This window comes from Scyliorhinus canicula, chromosome 4 (assembly GCF_902713615.1).
Source record: "Scyliorhinus canicula chromosome 4, sScyCan1.1, whole genome shotgun sequence".
NCBI classification, from domain to species: Eukaryota; Metazoa; Chordata; class Chondrichthyes; order Carcharhiniformes; family Scyliorhinidae; genus Scyliorhinus; species Scyliorhinus canicula.
The window spans coordinates 68,007,661-68,030,336 of NC_052149.1; the positions used below are offsets into that span (position 1 = coordinate 68,007,661).

The 22,676-nt window shown below is 46.7% G+C and overlaps 1 protein-coding gene across 1 annotated transcript in view; it reads left to right on the forward strand.

The window, feature by feature from the left end:
- Positions 1 to 22,676, forward strand: part of negr1 (neuronal growth regulator 1) — a 747,391-nt gene that overhangs the window by 657,093 nt on the left and 67,622 nt on the right. Inside the window, exons 5-6 of the mRNA XM_038794392.1 lie at positions 7,982 to 8,102; positions 13,488 to 13,639. Coding sequence (XP_038650320.1) covers positions 7,982 to 8,102; positions 13,488 to 13,639 — 273 coding nt within the window. The remainder of the gene's footprint in view (positions 1 to 7,981; positions 8,103 to 13,487; positions 13,640 to 22,676) is intronic.

A 22,676-nucleotide genomic window follows, 5' to 3' on the forward strand; every position in this document is an offset into this window, starting at 1 on the left:
TTGGGGTCGGGGTAGAACCGGGGGTACAGGAGGCTAGGGAGGCCGGAATACTGGCCTTTGCGTCCCTAGTGGCTCGACGAAGGATATTAATTCAATGGAAGGACGCGAGGCCTCCAAGCGTTGAAACTTGGATTAACGATATGGCTAGCTATATTCAGCTAGAAAGGATCAAATTTGCCCTGAGAGGGTCGGTACAGGGATTCGCCAGGCGGTGGCAACCTTTCCTTGACTTTTTAGATCAGAGATAGACGTTCGGGGTCGTGGCAGCAGCAACCCGGGGGGGGAGGAGGGGGGGGAGGGGAGGGGAGGGCAGCAAGGGTCGTGGGGGGACATGCACGACTGTAACGCGGGCAAGTCTGCTCGCTGCTCATGTCTGAAACTGTAGGCTGCCTTGTTTGTTAAGGTTGCCTGGGGGGGGGGGGGGGGGAGGACTGGTGCGCGCGAGAGGGCGGGCGCGGGAGGGACATTTGCCTAGAGGGATTGTGTTGTAAATAATTTAAAAATTAGTAGGGGTAAATGTCTGTATGGAAAAACTCTTTCAATAAAAATTATTTAAAAAAAAAAAAAATCACAGCTCACAGGCTCACACATACATCTATAGGGATCTCACTCACCGCCAGCTCAAGGGACACCACCACAATGATAGGCAAGCATACTGAGGTCAACACTGTTAGGGTGGCGGCCCTTGTTGAGACATCGGTCCAAGACTTCTCTCCTGCACTGCTGCAGGAGCTGCACTCCATGGCAAAAGCACTTGTTTGCATTCACCAGTGTCAATGCCAGAGGGGGACAGAGTTTCTCAAACTGCCCCTCCTTCCTATTAAATTAGATCTTATTTGATTCAATTTGATTCGATTTATTGTCATGTGTACTGAGGTACAGTGAAAAGTATCATTTACCTCCAGTCCTGGCAGATTGCTCCATACATGAATACTTAGAACATACTACAATAATTAATAAGTTAGAAAATACTATAATAATTATAGAACATTGTGAAATAATGGCTATATGTAGGAACAGGATCTGTAGGGGAGAGGTCACAGAGGGTCACCACGTTCTGCACCATCTTCGAAAGATTTTTTTAAAATTTTAAATCCAGCCGCAGCCTCTTGATTTCTTTTGTGCCCGATGTCAGTCAGGAAGAGGAAGAGCTGCTCCTATTTCCTTACAGTTGGACTCCTTGGTTCGGTACTGGTGTATGCAGAAATACTCGATCAACTCTCCGATCTCTTCACTCCTGTTGCCCCGACTCAGGCCCAGTCAAGCTGGCCTGCTGCCACATTGTGCAGGCCTCACTCCACTCCCCAATCTGCACAGCTTCCCCGGCCTCTCTCTGTAATGTACCGCCAGGTCTGCGGCCCATTGCCTCGCTGCCGCTGAAACAAAGGAGGCAACCAGGAGCTCTTGGGCGCCTACAGGGAAGAGAATCAGCCAACGCACACCCAGGGCCTTCCACCGAGATGATTCCAAGAGTGTCCTCCCTATCCAAAACCCCTCTTCCTGTGACTGCTCCATCTTCAACTTCTCAAGCCAACGAAGATGGCACTGCCGCACAGCAGGACCCCGAAAGTAGGCCGGGACTCCCAGATCTCAGCTCACCATCGGGCACCCACCAAGATCATTAGAGACAATGTAGTGTAGCAGTCAGCATGCTGTCTCCACTTCCACTGTGGATGTTGGGGATGCACCAAGATGTAGCAGCAGGGTAAGGAATGTTAAGAAGTTGCACAGCTTGGGCACAGGTGTTAATCACTTCTGTCAATAAACTCCAACTATTTTCATCCTTTCTAAGGCAAGCTGTTGTTCCTGCCAGTCTCAAGTAAAGATTTGATTCCTGTGAAAGCTAAAGGCTTAGTTTTGGCCTTCCTCCATACGCATTGTTGAACTTTCCCAGCACATTGATGGTGTTCCGTAACAGTGACTAAACACATCAGTCATGCCTGTACCTCTATGAGCATTATTATGTCTGCCTGAATGTACTGAGCTGGCGTCACACAGTTCAATCATTCTCCCTGGGTGTGCTCTCTGCACGTTTGATGTGCGGCTCGACCCCCCCCCCCATCCCAGCAGCTTCTGCCTCTGGTGACACCATGGTCCTCAACTTACGAAGTATGCCATAGAATCAGGAGAGGTTAAACTTTCCCCACTGCATCACCATGATATAACCGTGGCCATTGAGAGTAAGCAAGCTGCCATAAGCCAGACAAGAGTCAGATATTCACAGAAGCTCTGTGAGGATCTATGCATGGTCCCCACTGCAGGTCATCATAATCCTCCGGGAATTTAAGGGCTACGGGCATCGTCTGCATCCCCATGATAGGAACCTTATCACAGAGAGTAGGGACTGCCATTGGTCAGATGGGAGAATAATACTCACAGAAGCTATGTGAAAATAATGGGATGTCCTCATTGAATGTGCTCATTACCTGCATGAATCTAGCAGCAATGAGCATGTCCCAAGCTCATCTGCCTCAAGTAGACATCGCAGCAACTCATGGCCAACATCCTCGCCCTCAAGGATGTCCTCATTCTTGTTCCCTTCAATGCCCTCCTTATCGGAGGAGACATGCAGTGCCTCTATTTCCTCCTCAAGCAATTCCTCCCCGTGTTGCAACACATTGTTGAGTGTGGGTCTGCAGGCAATAACGAGCATAGCTACAATGTTGTATTCCCACCCTCTGGGCGAAGACCCTCATGAAAGGTGATAAATCCAGTATGAGAGGTGGTAGCAGCAGTGGTCAGAGGCTACAGAAGGGGACAAACATCTGCATGAGGGTGAATGATCTCCTCTATTCAGCCAGGATACACCCTCCTCTGTGGACTATTACAGGGCTCCACCAGGTTTGTTCAGGCAATGGAAACTCATCTTCAACATCCCTGGCTCCAGCAGGCCTGTTCAGGCCAGGCCATCCATGCCAGTCACTCGGTTGAAGTGGCCAAGAAAGAGATTAGCCTCTGGTTCCATGGCAATGAGCAGGTAGAATGGGAAAGTTGTACTCGTAAGAACAACTACATTGTTTAAATTTCACAGTAGAATCTCATCTTGAGCATCACTGTGGTTTGCTTGACTGAAGTACAAGCGCAGCATGATCCTCATTGTTTCTTGTCTCAGCTGTACTCTGTGGTCTCTGCACAGGTGTCATCAGCCATGTCCTCAGTGGGTAGCCCTTGGCGCAGAGGGGCCAAAACTGCAGCCTCTGTGGACCCAGAAACACATCAGGGATCTGAGAGCAGCTAGGAATGTAGGAGTCGTGCACACTCCCTCGGAATCGAGCACACACATGAGGATGCGTTTAGTGTGGTTGCAGACCAGCTAAACATTCAACGAGCGGAAGTTCTTGTGCTTCACATAGCTGGCAGCTTGATGCCATGGAGCTCTAAATGCCATGTGAGTGCAATCGATTGTACCTTGCACCTGTGGAAAACCAGAGATCTGCGCAAATCCAATTGCTCTTACTTCCTGGCTTGCCTGATCTCAGTTGGAATGGACAAAGTTGTGAGACCTTGTGAAGATTGTGTCAGTGACCTACATGTGTGCGGAGGCTTGAAAAATCCCACACAGGTCACCTGTGGAGCCCTGGAAGAAGTCTCTGGCATAAAAATTGCAGTCACTTTCAGCAACCCTGGCAGTGGATGTTCCCCAAGTTTCCATGGCGCCAAATCCTGCAGCACGTGGCAGATGTGACCAACCAGTTCCCTGGGCAGTTTTTTTAATTAATTGATGGAATGTGGACTAGCTGTGTCAGAATGTGTTGCCCATCCCTAATTGCCCTTGAACTGAGTGGTTTGCTGGGCCATTTCAGAGAGCATTTAAGAGTCAACCACATTGCTGTGGATCTGGAGTCACATGTAGACCAGACCAGGTGAGGACAGCAAATTTCCTTCCCTGAAGGACATTTGCAAGCAAGATGGGTTTTTACGACAATCGACCATTGGTTTAATGGTCATCTTTCAATTTTTAATACCCAATTAATTTTATTGAATTTGAACCCGGGTCCCCAAAGTCCTGAGTCTCTGGATACTAGTTCAGTGACAGTACCGTTATACCACTGCATACCCTAGTCTTCAACCACACTGATACTCGGACATCTGCAGGTATATGAAGTACTGTCTGTAGATCCTGGGTCTAGCAAAGTGCCTATGAGCAATGGCTCTCTAGGGTTCATCCTCGGCCTGCAAAGCATACCCCCACACCCTGGTCATGCCTTTGGTGAGCCAAGCAATGTGTCTTCATCTTCTCTCCTGCTTTTGAGCAAGAAGAATGACAGCAATATCACCCAGCTCTATGTTCCTAACTATTTTCTCATTGCAGTATCCAAGAGAGAGACTTCACAGTTAGCATTTTTCTCATAAGGTCCACTCCTTTTCCATTCATCATCTGCAACTGCTGTTCAATGTCCATTGATTCAGATACTGGCCACAACATTGATGTCCAGTTCTTAGTTTGAATTGTGGTTGGAAAAACCCCACTTCATGTTACTTGGGGGGGGGGGGGGGTGACAGTTTTGGTCACTCTACTGCATCTTATGCTCTCATCTCAGGTGCAGGCATTGTTCTAACTTTCACTCAAAGGACTCGTGCTCAGCTTGGCCCATTGGGGGGCACTTGCCATGAGGCACTTCCACACAGAGCCAAGGATTTAGGAGTACTATCCTTCAACAATCTGCCATGGCCACCTTTCAAAGGGGATATAGTTGCTTGCCCACTCGGGTAATGGTACATTATTAGTCATTCAATTTTGGAAGTCAGTGCGCCAAGGGTTAAATGCTGAGCTGCAATCAATAGCGCATAGAGTGTTGCTTAAGTGAGCACAATTCCCTCTGTGAGCCCTTCAGGAAAACCATACCCCAGCTTCCCTTCCCTCTGTACAGCCCTTCAAAGAACCCCACAGTCCTGCACCAGAAGGCAGTCTCGAATACACTGCTGTTCAGGCTTGCCTGTGACCCTCCCCTCACCCAACCCCCTGTCCCTCCTAAAGATACAGAACCAGTTTGAGTGTACTTACCTGTGAGCTTCCCTCAGACTTCTGCTCCCCAAGTGCATCCCCTTTGAAACCAGTCATCCATTGTGCCATTCCAACATCACGCTGCCATGGATGCATTATTTGACGTGGCGGTATGATTGTGGCGTTTAGGCCTGATAATATACTCATGTATTATAATGCTGTACCTGACATTGAACTGTGGGAAATGTGACCTGCAACTGACAGGGGAGGGGATGACTGCGACCTGCACTTACATCACCTGGAAATGCATCTAAGGCCTTCTCGCAATATTTTCCACATGCACCGCCAAGCCTTTCCAATACGGGCGGGAGAGAAAAATCATACACTATTATGAATATGTTTTGAGATGCGGCCTTAAGCCTTTTGAAGTCATTAGCCTAACTCCCATTAGTACAGTAGAACTGGCAAATCCTGGTTATTTCCAAACACCAGAACACCAACCTCAACAAAATAATTGCCCATTTGGATTTCAAGTTTTGATCTCAGGGTGAAGGAAGGCTACAACGACAGAAATGTTCTCTTTTAGGTAAGCACTAATCTAGGCCCTATCCATTTGTTCAGGTGGGTGTAGAGGATCCCATGGCACTATTCAAAATATCCGTGGCAGTATTTGTCTATGAACCAGCATCATCAAAACAAAATGATCTGGTCACTCATCAACTTGCTGGTGTGGGGCCTTGCTGTATACAAATTGGTTTCTGTATTTACATAGAACATAGAATAGAATAGCACAGTACAGGCTCTTTGGCCCATTATGTTGTGCCGACCACTTATTCTAATCTAAGATGAACCTAACCTACACCCCTTCAATTTACTGCTGTCGATGTGCCTGTCCAAGAGTCATTTAAATGTCCCTAATGACTCTGACTCCATCACCTCCGCTGGCAGTGCATTCCACGCACCCACCATTCTCTGTGTAAAGAACCTACCTCTGACATCTCCCCTATACCTTCCTCCAATCACCTTAAAAATTATGTCCCCTCATGACAGCCATTTCTGCCCTGGGGAAAAGTCTCTCGCTCTCTACTCTATCCATGCCTCTCATCACCATGTACACCTCTATCAAGTCATCTCTCTGCCTTCTTCGCTCCAGTGAGAAAAACCCTTGCTCTTTCAACCTTTCTTCATAAGATATGCCCTCCAGGGCAGGCAGCATCCTGGTAAATCTCCTCTGCACCATCTCCAAATTATCACATCCTTCCTATAATGAGGCAACCAGAACTGAACACACAATATTCCAACTGTGGTCTAACCAGGGTTTTATAAAGCTGCAGCAAAACCTCGCAGCTCTTAAACTCAATCCCTCTGTTAATGAAAGCCAACACACCATACACCTTCTTAACAGCCCTATCAACCTGGGTGGGAACTTTGAGGGATCTATATACGTGTACCCCAAGATCCCTCTGTTCCTCCACACTTCCAAGAATCCTGCCTTTAACCCTGTATTCAGCATTCAATTTCGGCCTTCCAAAATGAATCACTTCACATTCATCTAGGTTGAACTCCATCTGCCACTTCTCAGCCCAGCTCTGCACTCTGTCAATGTCCTGTTGTACTCTGCAACAGCCGTCAACACTATCTGCAACTTCACCAATCTTTGTGTCATCAGCAAACTTACTAACCCACCCTTCCACTTCCTCATTCAAGTCATTTATAAAAACCACAAAGAGCAGAGGTCCCAGAACAGATCACTGAGGGATACCACTGGTCACCGACCTCCAGGCGGAATACTTTCCATCCACTATGACTTGCTGTCTTCTTTCGGTCAGCCAATTCTGTATCCAGACAGCCAAATTTCCCTGTATCCCATGCCCCCTGACTTTCTGAATGAGCCTACCACAAGGAACCTTATAAAATGCCTTACTGAAATCCATATACACCATATCCACTGCCCGACCTTCATCAATGTGCCTCATCACATCCTCAAAGAATTCAATGAGGCTCGTCAGACCTGCCCCTCACAAAGCCATGCCAACTATCTTTAATCAAACTATGTTTTTCTAAATAATCATAAATCCTATCTCTCAGAATCCTTTCCAGTATTTATCGCAACAACCGACATTACTCTTCAAAGTTAACTGAGTAGGCAGTGCCTGAGGAAATAAAACATGTACTATCAATGGGGTTCCACCTTCTGCTGTTCTTATAGCAAACGGCATAAAACACTTAAGAGATAAGGGGCGCGATCAACCTCCCTCGCCGCGCCCAACTTGGGACATGACGAGGCCAGTAATTCTCAGGAGATTCCTCGCTGTGGCCCAGAATTGAAATAGAGTCCCGTTTGATTGCAGGGTTATTCACGGCGCTGCCAGCACCTGGAATCACCTAGCTAAACGTGTTCAACACGGAATGCTGTTTCATTTACGTTAAATCGCATCCAAGATTATTAAATAAAACTCCAAATTGATTAGTAACTATGATAGGCTTTGTAATTCTTTTATTCATGAATTGCATATAAAATTTTCCATGTGATAGGCAACGTTGTCAGTGTATTATGCGTGATTACTGTAGTGATATCATGGTTGTGTTGTAATTCTCCGACTGACCACTAAGAGTCTCACAGTATATAAGTGAGTGTTAGAGTCAGGTGACCTCAGTCTGACTAGGGAGCTTGGAGAGAGGTTGCTTGTGCATGTTAATACTGTTATTCATCTGTTGCTTTGTATATATTTGACCCACAGTTAATGTTAATAAATTGTTTACAGCTTTAGCTACAAGTGTTCTTGTAATCTAAATCAGGCCATCGACAAGAACATTACAATTACCTTCATTTGATATGAAAGCAATGGGGTTTATTTTACATGTGAAGTCCACGTTATTTTCTGTGAATCATTAAAGAGAATGGCCTGTAGACCTCTGCAGATCCAAAAGTAATCAATGCAACTTTACAAAATAACAAATAATAGCAAAATAATTTTATTTTCTACCAGTTGTTTCTGACTTTTGTGCTAATACTGTGATTGTTTTCTGTTCTAGACCCTCCTGCAGTAATGGAAATTAAGAGTCCTGGGATGGTACTGGGTAAAGGAGGATTACTGCGATGTGAGGCTTTAGCAGTTCCTGCAGCAGCGTTTGAATGGTACAAAGGAGACAAAAAGTAGGTTGACACTCCGAACGAAAGCATATTTCTGTTTTTTCTCTGATTATCTTTGATTTTGGGCCTTATGTTAAACAAGGTATTGACTGGTGTCAACAGTTGTAATGGTAAACTGTCAGTTTGATTTGCTACAGAAGTGACTATAATATCATAATACCCAAAGCAAAAATTTGAAATGTTATTGAACACCAAACTTTCCAAAGACCAATAATTTACATTAGAAATACAGTAGCTGTGAGGAATATAAAGCAGGTTCATCAGCAACTGGGAAAAAAAATATTTTGATCTGTGACTCCAAAATGACTGAAGAATCAGCAGGCAAGGACACATGAGGAAATGGAGGAGGGAGTCGAGCCTTCAAGTATCCTATCTACTTTCACAGAGGTAGCTAAGGGTGTGATAGAGCCAGAGGTGCTGGCACGCTCCGAAAATAGCGTACATGGATAGTGTGTCAGTAATAATAATCGCTTATTGCCACAAGTAGGCTTCAATGAAGTTACTGTGAAAAGCCCCTAGTCGCCACATTCCGGAGCCTGTTCGGGGAGGGCGGTTACATCCACGCTGCTGGCCTTGCTCTGCATTCCAAGCCAGCTGTTTAGCCCACTGTGCTAAACCAGCCTCGAATACCACACCTCCGCGATGCGTTGGAATTTCGAAAAGGAGGGCAGTGGAGTCGGCCGCCCACGTACCTCCAATTAACTTCCTGTTAAGAACATTGATGAGCCTCTTAACAGGCTGGAGAGGGACAGAATCAAATTTTCAATCTTAATAGTGGAAAGAGAAAACAGTTTGGTAAATATTAGTGCATGGCGAGCGGGAACACAATGAGGAGCCATTATTAATTGTGTCTGCTGGTGAAAACTCCTCCATAATAAAGGAAAGTCAAACTAGGGTGCTGATGCAGTGACGCAAAGCTGCTACTGCTTGAGCAGATTGGCTTGATTTCTTCAGCGTCTGTGTGAACCATAAGGCTGCTCTCCTGTCTGCTTCATCCTTCAAGGCAATAGAAAGCCCAAAAGATGCTTTAAAATCACACTCCAGTGCTAGTGCTCACCTCATTCCCATGTCCAGCATATCTAACATAAGTGCAGAACTCATCTCCGAGCCATTTAGGGCATCATGGTGGCACAATGGTTAGCACTGCTGTCTCACAAGATCAGGGACCTGGGTTCAATTGCAGTATCGGGTGACTGTGTGGAGTTTGCACCTTTTCCACGTGTCTGCATGGATTTCCTCCTGGTGCTCCAGTTTCCTCCCACAGTCCAAAGCTGTGCAGGTTAGGTGGATTGGCCATGCTAAATTGCCCTTAAGTGCCCAGAGGTTAGGTGGGGTTACAGGGCCTTGATAGATTGCTTTTTCCAAGGTCAGTGCAGACTTGATGGGCTGAATGACCTCCTCCTGCACTGTAGGATTTGGGACATTTGTATTAAAGATCACATCATGCCATTATTATTGATGCAGTGTGGGGTCGGGACCGCTGGGGTAAGAACCATATTCAGCAGTTGTCTCATGCTGAATGACAATTTTCGGCCCTTTTCAAATCCCGTCTGGTCTTCCCCAAATACCTCTGGGAGACTGGGTTCCAGCCTCAGTGCTAAAACCTTAGCCAATAGCTTTTACATTAAGGAATAAAATCAGGCGATACAACCCGCATTTTGCGGGATCTATATTCTTTTTCAGGAAAAAGGAGACGGCAACTTCCCCAAGCGTTTCAGGGAGAGAACCCCATGCCAGAGAGTCATTAAGCATCCCCATCAATAACGGAATCAGCTAGTCCACAAACTTCTTGTAAAATTCCACTGGGATAATCCCATCCAGCCCCAGTGCCTTCTCCATCTGCCTCTGTTCCAATGCTATTCATACCTCCTCTAGCCAGAACACTGCCTCCAGCCCTTTTTGCAATTCTTCCCACACCTTGGGGAACTCCAGGCCTTCTAAAATCCTTGCCATTCCCAACTCGTCCTCTGGTGGCTTTGACCTATAAAACCTCTTATAAAAGGCTCAAAATGCCCCATTTACCTTGTCCTATGCAGAAACCAGTCTGCCCTCCAAATCCCTAACCTGGCTGATCTCCCTAGAAGTCACCTGCCGCCTTAGCTGGTGAACCAAGAGGTGGCTGGCCTTCTCCCCATATTCATATGCCACCTCCCTCAACCGCCTCGGCTGGCACACCACCCTATGCATAGTCAAACTGCTTCTGTTGCTTTTTCCTGCAGGCCAAGAGTTTCTGAGTTGGGTCACTTGCATACCTACGGTCCACTTCCAAGTTCTCATCAACTAACTTCTGGCGCTCCTTCCTCATCTCCCCGTCCACGTGCGCCCTATATGATATGATTCCTCCCTCCAATTAGCAGCTTCAAGACCTCCCACAGAATAGAGGGCAAGACCATCCCATTCTCATTGAACTCCACATATTCTCCTATAGCTCTCAAAACCCCATATCCAACAAAAGCCTACATCAAACCTCCATCCATTGCACTGCGTCCGGCCTGTCTCCAACACTAGGTCTACCAAGTGCGGAGCATGGTCAGATATAACTCAGCCAAATATTCCGCCTTCTTCACTGTGGAGTGAAGAGACTTCTTAATTTTTCTAACCCTACGTCTGTGCCTTGGTGTACCCCCGACTTCGACAGCAGAGGTGGAGGCAACCTGCTGACTGCTGCGCCCTGCAACCTTGGCGGTGTCCTCTGGGGAGTCGTGACCAGGTGGCCCCTGGCCTGCTTGGGGTCTCCTGCTGTTCGGCAGATGTACTCTTCCTGACCTTTGGACTAGCAGATGGGCTTACAGCCAGGGGGGATTGGGATCGGCTGGACTCTCTTAGTGTCATTTGAGTGGATGGCCCCAAGTTGTCCAGCTGCTGGCCCTTGTCCCTATGGATCCCTGGCTGTCTCTTTGAAGAGAAGGTCCACCTGGAGTGAGGTTGAGGTGCCCCTTCCCCCTCTTGCTTAACCGCCAATGGACCCCACCTATGCCGGCAACGATGGAGGGCACCTACTAACGCATATCAGGTCCTAGTGTCTTGGGCCAACGTTTCCATGGCAGTTGCCGTCCTGCCAGTGTCAACCTCAAAAGTACTGGCATGTCAGCAGAGTGACCTCAGAAATGAAATGAAAATGAAATGAAAATTAAAATGAAATGAAAATCGCTTATTGTCACAAGTCGGCTTCAAATGAAGTTACTGTGAAAAGCCCCTAGTCGCCACATTCCGGCGCCTGTTCGGGGAGGCTGGTACGGGAATTGAACCCGCGCTGCTGGCCTGCCTTGGTCTGCTTTAAAAGCTAACTATTTAGTCCTGTGCTGAACTTGCCCCAACCAGACCAGAGGCAGACAGATTCCTCCATTGTCCATTGTTGACCACTTCTGACAAACCTGCTCGATATTCTTGTGTTTTTCAATGCAGCTCCTACATCTGTGTTAGGGCCAAGTGCACAGGCTCACCATCTGACTCAGATGCAACAGAATTCTGGCCTCCAGCAGTCCTCCAAGTGTCAGAAATCTTAGGTGTCTCTGCCTCCACCTGCTGTTGGCCAAAATCTGTGCTGTTCTCACCAGGTTATGATTCCGAGCCTGCTGTAGAGGGCCTACCGAGGTGTGTGCCTGTGCACTGGTGGAGGGTGCTGGTGAATGCAGTGATGGCACTACATTTAGTGTGTCCTCAGGGTCCTCATCTGAGATGGGCTGGGACTGAGATGCTGCCACCAGTGGGTTTCTTCAGTTTCCCACTGGTGCCTATCAAAAATGGAAAATATAATTAGTGATTTGTTGCATAGTGACCAACATTACAAAGGCACTCACTTTTTTGGGGGGTGAATTATGAGCTGGTGATGGGTCCTCACTTGCTTTAGAGAGCAGGTCTCACTCTGGGCGCAAGCATGGTCCTGGTCCCCGCCAGCCAACTCTGTCACATGCTCTACAAACTGAGTGAAGGGCCTAGGCTCAGACAACCCTCCTCGGTTCTGGCATCTCTCCCTTCTTCTTGTGGTTGGGCTTCTCCTGCATGAATACAAGTGGACAGATTTAGGAAGGATGGCTGCCAAGGTTGATGAGAAGGATTCCTGCCCTCTCTCAGTGCTGAGTGGACCTGTGTAAGGGCTGAGGATGAGAGCTGCACTGATGTGAGAAGAGATGAAGATGTTAACCTCTGTGTGAGGGAATCAGTGGTGATGTCCCTTGTGCTGGTGGTGTGCGAGATCCCTGTGGACTGTAACCCTGCGGATGTCTAATGGGCTTTTAAGAGTGAGAGTTGAGATTGAGGAAAATGTTGACTTACCCTGGCTGTGCTGATAAGGTCATTCATCCTTTTTCTGCACTAGATAGCAAAGTTCTTCTCTGCTGAGTTGGTGTTGACCATGCTGCTCACCTCCTCCCAAGCTGGAGTGGTGTGTTTGGTGGACTTCCATCTCCCATCACTGGGGTAAAGGACAATGATTCTATGATTCTAATAGTGTGCCTCAACCACATCCAGAAGTCATATCAGTTCATTGTTGCTGAACCTGGGGGCTCTCCGTCTCTTTCCTTTGGAGGCCATCACTATCTTCCACCAGTCCTGGTCTGCAGTCAGTGATGGATGTGGTTTAAATATAGTGCACAGAAAGATGATCCAATTAGGTCACAGCAGAGCAGCCAAATTGCAGCCCATCCCACCACAGGATCCGATGTGTTTCCTGTTCATGCACGTTTAATGAGCTGAAAAGTGGGCAAGCTGTCATGGAAACCTACCATTCCGGCCAGCGGGAAACGTTCTGCTTTTCCTACCCGCAACTGCACATTTCTCCGGGGAGAAAAATCCTGTCCTGTGTATTTTCAGCTTTTGGAGATTTTCTCTTTTCCTGTGTAATGAAGCTCAATGTAAGCTTGAGGAACAGGCCATCACTTTTAAATTAAGACCTTTACAGACATCCAGACTCAACACATTGAGTTCAACAATTTCAGATCATGAGTTTCAATTCCACCCAGTAAATCTGAGTCCAGTTTCAAAAGGAATATAAAATCTGAATCATGCAAAGTCTGGGCGTTTTTGCAATTGAAAAATAACGTACATTTCTAATAACTGGGAGGAAAATTAATGTCTAAGATAATAAACAATATATGGAATTTTAAAACTTTTAATTTTTACAAAAGTCACATTACATTCGCTCAGTAAAAGTTCTGTTTTGTGTTTTTGCTGTTCCCAGGAAATATATGCTAGATACTAGCAGGAGCTGCATCAATTTACTTGAGGATTTTGGGTCTGTCTCATTGTACTCTGCTTTCACCCCCAACCCCCACACTTGTTAAAAATAATGTTGTTTTTAGCAAGAATGTGCATTGAGTTCAGTCCTATATAGTTTGCTATCCAGTGCATGGTTTTTTAATCACCTTATTTGTTTCTGTCAATCCTTAGGTTGGCTTCTGGCAGGCAGGGGATTCAAATCAAGAACTTCAGTACCAGATCTATTCTCACTGTTACCAACATCACAGAGGATCACTATGGCAACTACACATGTGTGGCTGTTAATAAACTAGGGACAAGTAGTGCCAGTCATTTTCTACACAGTAAGTCTTGTGAAATACTCCTGCATTTCTTATTTCAAAATGAATGGACAGAAAAGAGCTACATTTGTGAGTTTCTGTTTTGTTTCACAAATGTTATTGTATTCCAATGTTTGTGTCAAGATCTATCTATGTAGTTCCAGTTAACCATTCTCCCTTTATTTAATTTACCAATTAAATGAGCACAGCTCCCTAATGGATTAATCAATAAATGTGATACCTCCAGCAACTTGGGCTTAATATCCAGACTCGCACATGAGGAATGGCCAGTCAGTGCTTCAGGAATGTGTCCCCTCTCCCGCCCACCCAGCCCCACCCACTGCCAATCCATCCCAGCACGAATGATCAGTTACAGGAAGGAGCCAAGTAAATTGGAAAGGAAAAAAAACTAAATCATTTTATTCCTATTCTGTATTATACCCAAACACGATTCAAAAAAATAAATGGTTGCGGGGCAAACTGGATGATTCACGTGTTCAAATTCTACTAAAGCTCCTCAGGTCCGTTTAAAAGCTGTATTCTTTATGTCTTCATCGGGGTTTCCATTCCTGCTGTGGACTCAAGCTATCTTATGGCCAGAGAGTAATTGCTAAATCTAGCATGCAGCTACTAGATGGCCTTGGAGAATTATGCTGTGTTCACATAATGACATACTCTGTACACATGGCATCACTAGATATTGTTGTTTCAGAAACTGAATTTGGAAGGAAGGGAGGGTAAAGAAAATATTCAATCTGTTTTAGAAGTTTGCTTCAGACAAACATCAAAATTCTCCCCCAATAACTCCTCTGAGGTTTCTCCTGGAGCCAAGGGTCGATCCTCACCTTCCTGCTGTCTCCAGTCTTTACAACCTTCAGAAAACCATTTCACTGCATCAAGCCTTCATCGGGTCTCATTTTCATTTTTAAAAGCCTGATTGCAATGTTAGCTTTTTGTCAAAATTGACTACCCTTCCTCCCCAAGAGTATAACCCACTAGCCTAACTTGGCAGAATGTTCAAATTTAAATAAATAGAATTTTTGCACAGCAATAAGGGCGGATGGTTGCTCAAATATCAAATTATCTTGTCATTGTCTCTGGACACCGTATCTGAAATCTAATGTACACCTGCCAGCCAGGCAAGGCTCTGAATTTAATCTCTTGAGGGCAAAGTTTAGCTTAATAGTAATATTTTTAATATGTTTACACCATGGTCCTCCCATGGCTGCAGTCTAAAGTAACAAATGGAGTAGTGTAATTAAGTTTAATTTTTTAGTGAAGTATTCAGAAATGTCTGAGAGATAATCACATTCTGTTGAGTAAATATACTGACTGGTAATATCAATGCTTTAAGCAAGACTTTAGTCTGCATCCTGTGTGCTATTGAGGATAGTTTCCATGCTCAGTGAATTGTGCAGTATTGTAGATGAAGGTCCTGCTGAGCATTACTTCCATTCATTATGAGCAAACATAAATTGGAGATGTTTAGTTCTATATTGAAAGTGGGCCAATAATATGACACTAGTTGTGAGCCCAACATCAGCAAAACACATACCTCTGCAAGTGTCCTTCTCAAGAAAAGGACATCAGTGACACAAAACAAGCGGCTCAATCAAATTAAAATTTCATGCATGGAATATTACATTTGGTCCTCATCACTGATGAGCCAAACAATGTCCTGTGTTGTCCGCTGATCATGAAAAGCATTGAACAAGCCAGTGGAGGCCATGTGATCACACTTCAAGGTTGTCTGGCTTGGAGCAAAGACAAGCTGTCAGAGCTTCTCGATGATATTGTGTATCGTGGACCAACACCCAGAAACACCAGGAAATCCTCCAGTCTGCTATCCCCACTGCATTGAGATGATGAGAAATGTTGGTATGAAGCGCAGCCAAAATATTAGTATTCCTTCAGTGGAAAAGCAGGTGCAACCTCTGGCACTATAAGGAATTAAGAAATATGAGCAGAAGTCAGCCATTCGGCCCATTGAACCTGTTTTGCCATTTAATAAGATCATAGCTCAGCTGACTGTGGCTTTAGTTCCACTTTCCTTCAATGCCCCCCATAACCGTTGACTCCCTTGTTGATCACAGATCTGTATAACGTGTCCTTAAATATATTCAATGACCCAATCTCAAATGCACACAGTGGAAGAGAATTCAAAAGACGAATGACTTGCTGAGAGAAGAAATGCCTGTCCTAAATGGTAGATCCTTATTTGTAAACTATGCCTCCTAGTTCCTCGTTCCAGACTTCCGCAAGATCCTCCCGGTATCTACTCTGTTATGCCCCCTTGAAATCATATATGTTTCAATACAATTACCTTTCATTCTTCTAAACTCCAATGAACCTTTCACAAAAATTACCCTTTAATCTCAGGTACCAACCCTTCTCTAAACCTTTTCCTGTGCAAGTATATATCTGAAGCAAGGAGGCGAAAATTGTACAACAGGTGTGGTCTCACCAATGTCCTATTGAACTGCAGCAAGACTTCCCTATCTTTATACTCTATTCCCTCATACAATAAAGGCTAACATTTAATATAAATAGTTGAGGCTCCAGTATTGAGCCCTGTGGCACTCCACTAGTTACAGTTTGCCAACCTGAAAATGACCCACATATCCAGACTCAATGCTTGCTGTTAGTTAGTCAATCCTCTGTCCATGCTAACATCTCACCCTCAACACCCACACACTCTGATCTAATGCAGAAACCTTTTGTGTTACACTTTATCAAATGCCTTTTGGAACTTCAAATGCTCTACTGGTTTCCCTTTAACAACCTTGCTTCTTACATCCTCTCACAAAAGCTTGTCCAGAAACTGCCCCACGTCCTCCTCCTCTCCCCCGGGTCCACCCTGTATAATCCCTGGTAGTATTCCCGAAATGCCTCGTTTATCCTCCTTGGCTCTAACATTACATCCCCAACCCCAGTCGGTATCTTTAGTATTTCCCGAGACGCGGCCTGCCGACGCAGTTGGTACACCAGCATGCAGCTTGCCTTCTCCCCATTGTCAGCATGTCAAACTGCCCCTGCAACTTTTTCCTCCTCGCCAATCCCTCCACGGTGGGCACCCTCGAATACTCCCTGTCCACCTCCACTATCTCGCTCACTAGACAGTCATGTTCCGCCCTCCTTTCCCTATCCGCATGAGCCTTAAACAAAATAATTTCCTCCCGGTCCACTGCCTTCAGTGCTTCCCAGAAAATGGCCACCGACACCTCCCCATTCTGATTCAACTCACATTTGCCTTGATCGGCGCCCGCAACCTATCACAAAAACCTCCATCCGTCAACAACCCCGAGTCAAACCTCCACCCCGGCCTCTGCTCTTGTCCCGCTGTAAATCGAATCTCTAGCCAGTAGGGGGCATGATCTGAGATAACTATCCCCGCATACTCTGCCCCCTCCACCCCAACCAAAATCTCCCGACTCACTACAAAGTAATCAATCCTCAAATACACCTTATGGATGTGTGAAAAGAAGAAATACACCCCCCCTGGGTTCTAAAAATGCCATAGATCCACCATACACATCCTCTCCATAAACCCCCCAGCTCCCTTGCCATTTGTACCCTACCTATCGACCTCGGGCTCGACCTATCCACCCTCGGCTCCAGGACACACTTAAAATCTCCTCCCATAATCAGCTGGTGTGTGGCCAAATCCAGGATCGCTGCCAGCAACCCCCTCATAAAACCCACATCATCCCAATAATAATAATCACTTATTGTCACAAGTAGGCTTCAATGAAGTTACTGTGAAAAGCCACTAGTTGCCACATTCCGGCTTGGGGCATACACATTTACCAACACCACTGGTGCCCCTTCCAATACCCCCACTCACAATCACATATCTCCCACCTGGATCCCTCACCTCCTCGCACTCAGAAATCCCATTTTTTGCTCTTTAAAATCGCCACTCCCCTTGATTTCAAATCAAACCCCAAGTGAAAAACCTGCCTAACCCATCCCTTTCTTAACCTAACCTGGTCCTTCACACGGAGGTGCGTCTTGTACAGAAAGACCACCCCCGCTTTCAGGCTCCTGAGGTACGCAAACACCCGTGACCTTTTATCTGGCCCATTCAATCCACGGACGTTCCACGTTACCAGCCTTACAGGAGGCTTACGCCTCCAATCCCCTCTACCCCTGTCATCTTCCCCACTTACCTCCACCCATTTAATTCCACCCTCTACCTAGCCCATTTCTCTGCCCCTGATCACATCAGCTCTCATCCCCTGCTACGTTGCAACAACCTCCACCACCCCCCTCCCCCACCATCGGCCTTCTAACCCACCACCTCACTTCCATTCATCAGCATCACCTGCTAGCACAGCCGCCCATACCCAAAGGCACCTCCCCTTCCATCCCACCCACTCCTCAGCTCAAGGAGGAAGGTGACCTTACCCACCCCCACCCAAAGAAGAACTTCTCCTGAACTCCAGGCAACCTTCTCCAAAAGCAAACAAACAAATGTTAAACATATACAGTCCCATAGAACAGGAGGGGGGGAATGGGAGCAAACATCCCCACACAAATTCTTCACCCCTACAACCCCTTAAAAGCTCAACAATAAACAGCAAATCCCACCCAAGAAAAAAAAGAAAATTCCCCAATCCTTACCCCCGCTTCAAACATGCTCCCGACCATTACAAAGTGGCAGCACCCTAGTTCCCAAGCATTGTCCGCTCATTTCTCCCTCAGTTTATGCTCCTCAATGAAGTCTTCGGCCACTTCTGGGGTCTCGAAATAGCAATTGTCCGAACGTCACCAATAATTTTGCCGAGTAGAGCACCCGAAACCTGATCTGCCCGGTACCAGTACAGCACCACCTTGGCCTTGTTGAAGCCTGCCCGCCGCTTTGCCAAGTCGACACCGATGTCCTGATAAATTCGGACGTTATTCCCCTCCCAGTCTCAGGTACTCTTCTCCCAGTCCCATCGCAGAATCTTCTCTTTCTCCACAATTCTGTGGAGTCTCACGATCACTGCCTACAGCAGCTTCCCAGCTCGATGCTTCTGCCTCAGGGACCTATGCGCTTGGTGCACTTCAGACGCCTTATCTAGAACCCCTTCTGTTGCCAGGATCTTCGTGAGATACCACGTGGCCCTCACACCTTCCACTCCTCCAGAACTACCACAATTCACAGGTTCTGCCTTCTCGAGGTATTCTCCTGCTCCTCCACCTTTGCCCTCAATATTTAACACAGATCCCCTAGGAGCCCCACCTCCGCCTCCAGAACTACCACATGATCGGTGTGGTCCAAGATCACTCCTTCGATCTCCCAAATCTGTGACCGCTGCACCTCAAAATAAATCTCCAACCATTCTAGAGACCTCTTCAGGAGTGCCACAGCTCCTTCGATGGCCTTCAAGCGATCCTCACGCATTTCTTTCCTCTCCCGGCAGAATTCCTCTTAATAAACGCTATCAGTTCCTCCATCTGGGACAATCCGGATTGCATCAGCCCTTCCTCCGCCATCTTGCTAACACTGGCTGTTGCTGCAGTACAGGCTTCCAACTCTTTAGCCTGTTCTCTCACTGGTTTCTGCTGGGTCTGATAGCCAGCAGACATACCACTTCCAGGGGAAACTACTCCTCCAACATTCACCTACGCCTTTTCATCAAAATTCCACCCCTTGTCGGGTAAAAAGACCTCTTTTCTGTGCCTTCAAGTAGGAGCTTCCCTGTGTGTGACCACTCACTCCATGGCCATAACCGGAAGTCAAATTGTTAATTTTCATAGAATCATAGAATTTGCAGTGCAGAAGGATGCCATTCGGCCCATTGGGTCTGCACCGGCCCTTGGGAAGAACACCCTAATTAAGCCCATGCCTCCACCCCATCCCGTGGGCGGTGATTGCGAGGCATCATCCCATAACCCAGAAACCCCACCTAACCTTTGGACACTAAGGGGTAATATAGCAAAGCCAATCCACCTAACCTGTACTTCTTTGGACTGTGGGAGGAAACCGGAGCACCCAGAGGAAACCCACGCAGACACGGGAAAAAGTGCAAACTGCACACAGAGACAGTCACCCGAGGCCGGAATTGAACCTGGGACCTTGGAGCTGTGAGGCAGTAGTGCTAACCACTGTGCCACCGTGCCATCTCTAACTTAATCGAATAATGTGTCCAGCCAATAATGTTGAAGAAGCAGTGCATCTGTCTGAATTTTTGTAAGAGGGTGTCATCTGGTTCCATTCCAAAGAGTCTACATGGGAGAAGGTTCAATGTTACAACGAAAAATACGAGAGTGATGTAAAAATATTAGTCCAAAACGAAACTAATTTAGAACACAACCAGTGCATATGTCTGGCATTTATCACATGTTGGATCAAAATTAGGATAAATCATAGATAATTTAATTTTGGAAAGCTGGATACTATGTAAGATTTTAAATTGTAGCAACCCATAACTTGCACAGATAAGATGAGGAATATACGTGAGAGAAAATTGATGCCCAGTTATTCTCTATAATTTTCGATCAAAATCCTGCTCCCTTAGAGTTTATAAGAGCGAGAACCATGTCGTGAATAGATTAGAGAATATAATTTGAAAATAAACCCCCGAACAAAAGGAATTAGTTTTAATATACTATCAATTAGTTATTTAGGGGGGGTTAAAAAGAAAATTGAGCGATTTTGTTTTTGCACACAAAATCTCTGATTTGTAAGTCGCGAAAGAAGTGTGTGCGGGGCAAATCATATTTCCGAGAAAGAGTGTCAAAAGAAGCAAAATTATTATTAATATATAAATTAGCAGGGGCTTTGACACCTCTCACATGCCAGACTTGAAAGGCAGAGTACTCTAATGAAGGCGGAAATAAATTATTTGCATTAATCGGGTTGTACAAAGAGAAATATTGTAGCACAAAGTGTATTCTGAACTGAGGCCAAATTTTAAGTGATTGCCTAATAATAGGATTGGAAGAAAAGTGAGAGAGGAATGGGAGACACAACAGAGTGGGCAGAGATGTGGATTGACAGGAGGCTGCTTCGGATTTACACCCACACTAAATTAGATGGGTCCGAATGAAGCCAGAACTAAATATTATGAATATTAGCAGGCCAATAATTGAACTAAAAATTTGGTATTGCCAAGCTACCGAAATAGATTTTCATAAAAAAGCTTTACAAATTCTGAGTATTTTCATATTCCAAATGAAGGAAGAAACAAATGGGTCTGTTGCCACAAATAAATACTTTGGGATTAAAATAATGATAATCTTTATTGCAATGAAGTTACTGTGAAAGCCCCTAGTCGCCACACTGCGGCGCCTGTTCAGGTACACACAGGGAGAATTCAGAATGTCCAATTCACCTCATAAGCACGTCTTTTGGGACTTGTGGGAGGAAAATGGAGCATCTGGAGGAAACCCACGCAGACACGGGGAGAACTTGCAGGCTCCACACAGAGAGTGACCCAAGCCGGGAATTGAACCTGGGACCCTGGTGCTGTGAAGCAACAGTGCTAATCACTGTGCTACCATGCCGCCCACAATACAATCAAATGCACTGAAATTATTTTTTAAAAATTTTTTAAAGTGCCCAAATTCATTTTTTTTCAATTAAGGGTCAATTTAGCATGGCCAACCCACCTAACCTGCACATCTTTGGGTTGTGGGGGTGAAACCCGCGCAAACACAGGGAAAATGTGCAAATTCCACACGGACAGTGATCCAGAGCAGGGATCGAACCTGGGACCTCGGTGCCATGAGACAGCAGTGCTAACCACTGCGCCACCATGCTGCCCGCACTGAAATAATTATAGAAATGTTGGCAAAGTGGATCCTCTTTACAGAATTCCTCCAACCAGCTAAAGATAGGGCCAACGTGCTAAGTCTTCTTCATCAAAGGGTCAAAGTTGACTTAAAATGATCTCGGGCGGGATTCTCCGACCCCCCGCCGGGTTGGAGAATCGCCGGGGGCCGGCATCAATCCCGCCCCCATCGTGTCCCAAATTCTCCGCCACCAGACATTCAGCGGGGGCGGGAATCGCGCCGCGCAGGTCGGCGGGCCCCCCCCCCCCCCCCGGCGACTCTCCGGCCGCGATGGGCCGAAGTACCGCCGGCGGGAGAGGCTAACCGGTGAGATTGGCGGCGCGGGCGGGCTCCGGGGTCCTGGGGGGGGGGGCGATCTGGCCCCGGGGGGTGCCCCCACGGTGGCCTGGCCAGCGACACCAATTGGTGGGCGGGCCTGTGCCATGGGGGCACTCTTTTCCTTCCGTCTTCGCCATGGTCTTCACCATGGCGGAGGCGGAAGTGACCCCCTCCCCTGCGCATGTGCCCCCACGGTGGCCTGGCCAGCGACACCGATCGGCGGGTGGGGCTGTGCCATGGGGGCACTCTTTTCCTTCCGCCTTCGCCATGGTCTTCACCATGGCGGAGGCGGAAGTGACCCCTCCCCTGCGCATGGGCGGGGATGACATCAGCAGCCGCTGACGCTCTGGCGCATGCGCAGACTTACGCCAGCAGGCGAAGTCCTTTCGGCCCCGGCTGGCATGGCGCCAAAGGCCATCCACGCCAGCCGGCGGAGCGCCAACCACTCCGGCGTGGGCCTAGCCCCTCAATGTGAGGGCTTGGCCCCGAAAGGTGTGGAGACGTCCGCACCTTTGGGGCAGCCCAACGCCGGAGTGGTTCACGCCACTCCAACATGCCGGGACCCCCCGCCCCGCGAAGTAGGGGAGAATCCCAGCCCTCCAACGAATTGAGTAAAAAAATTCATAAATATTTAAAACTGTTCACTAAGACCTGGAAGGGGAGGGGAGAAAGTAGGTAACTCTTGGTCATCGAGTTAATAGGAATAATTTCACTCGTTTGTAAATTGATTTTAAAACGGGAAATCTGACCAAATTTCTCAAGGACAGGGGGAATATGTGGGAAAGGTGAAGCTGTATCAGAAATGTAAAGAACCATTTCATCAGCATGTAGGGAGAGTTTCTGTTCAACTTCACACCCTGTGTGTCTCCACATGTCCGCAGTGAAAGTGTCATGGATTCAATAGCAAGACTGAAAAGTAGCGGGGAAAGGGAACAGCCATGTCTGATACCTCAGTGGAGGT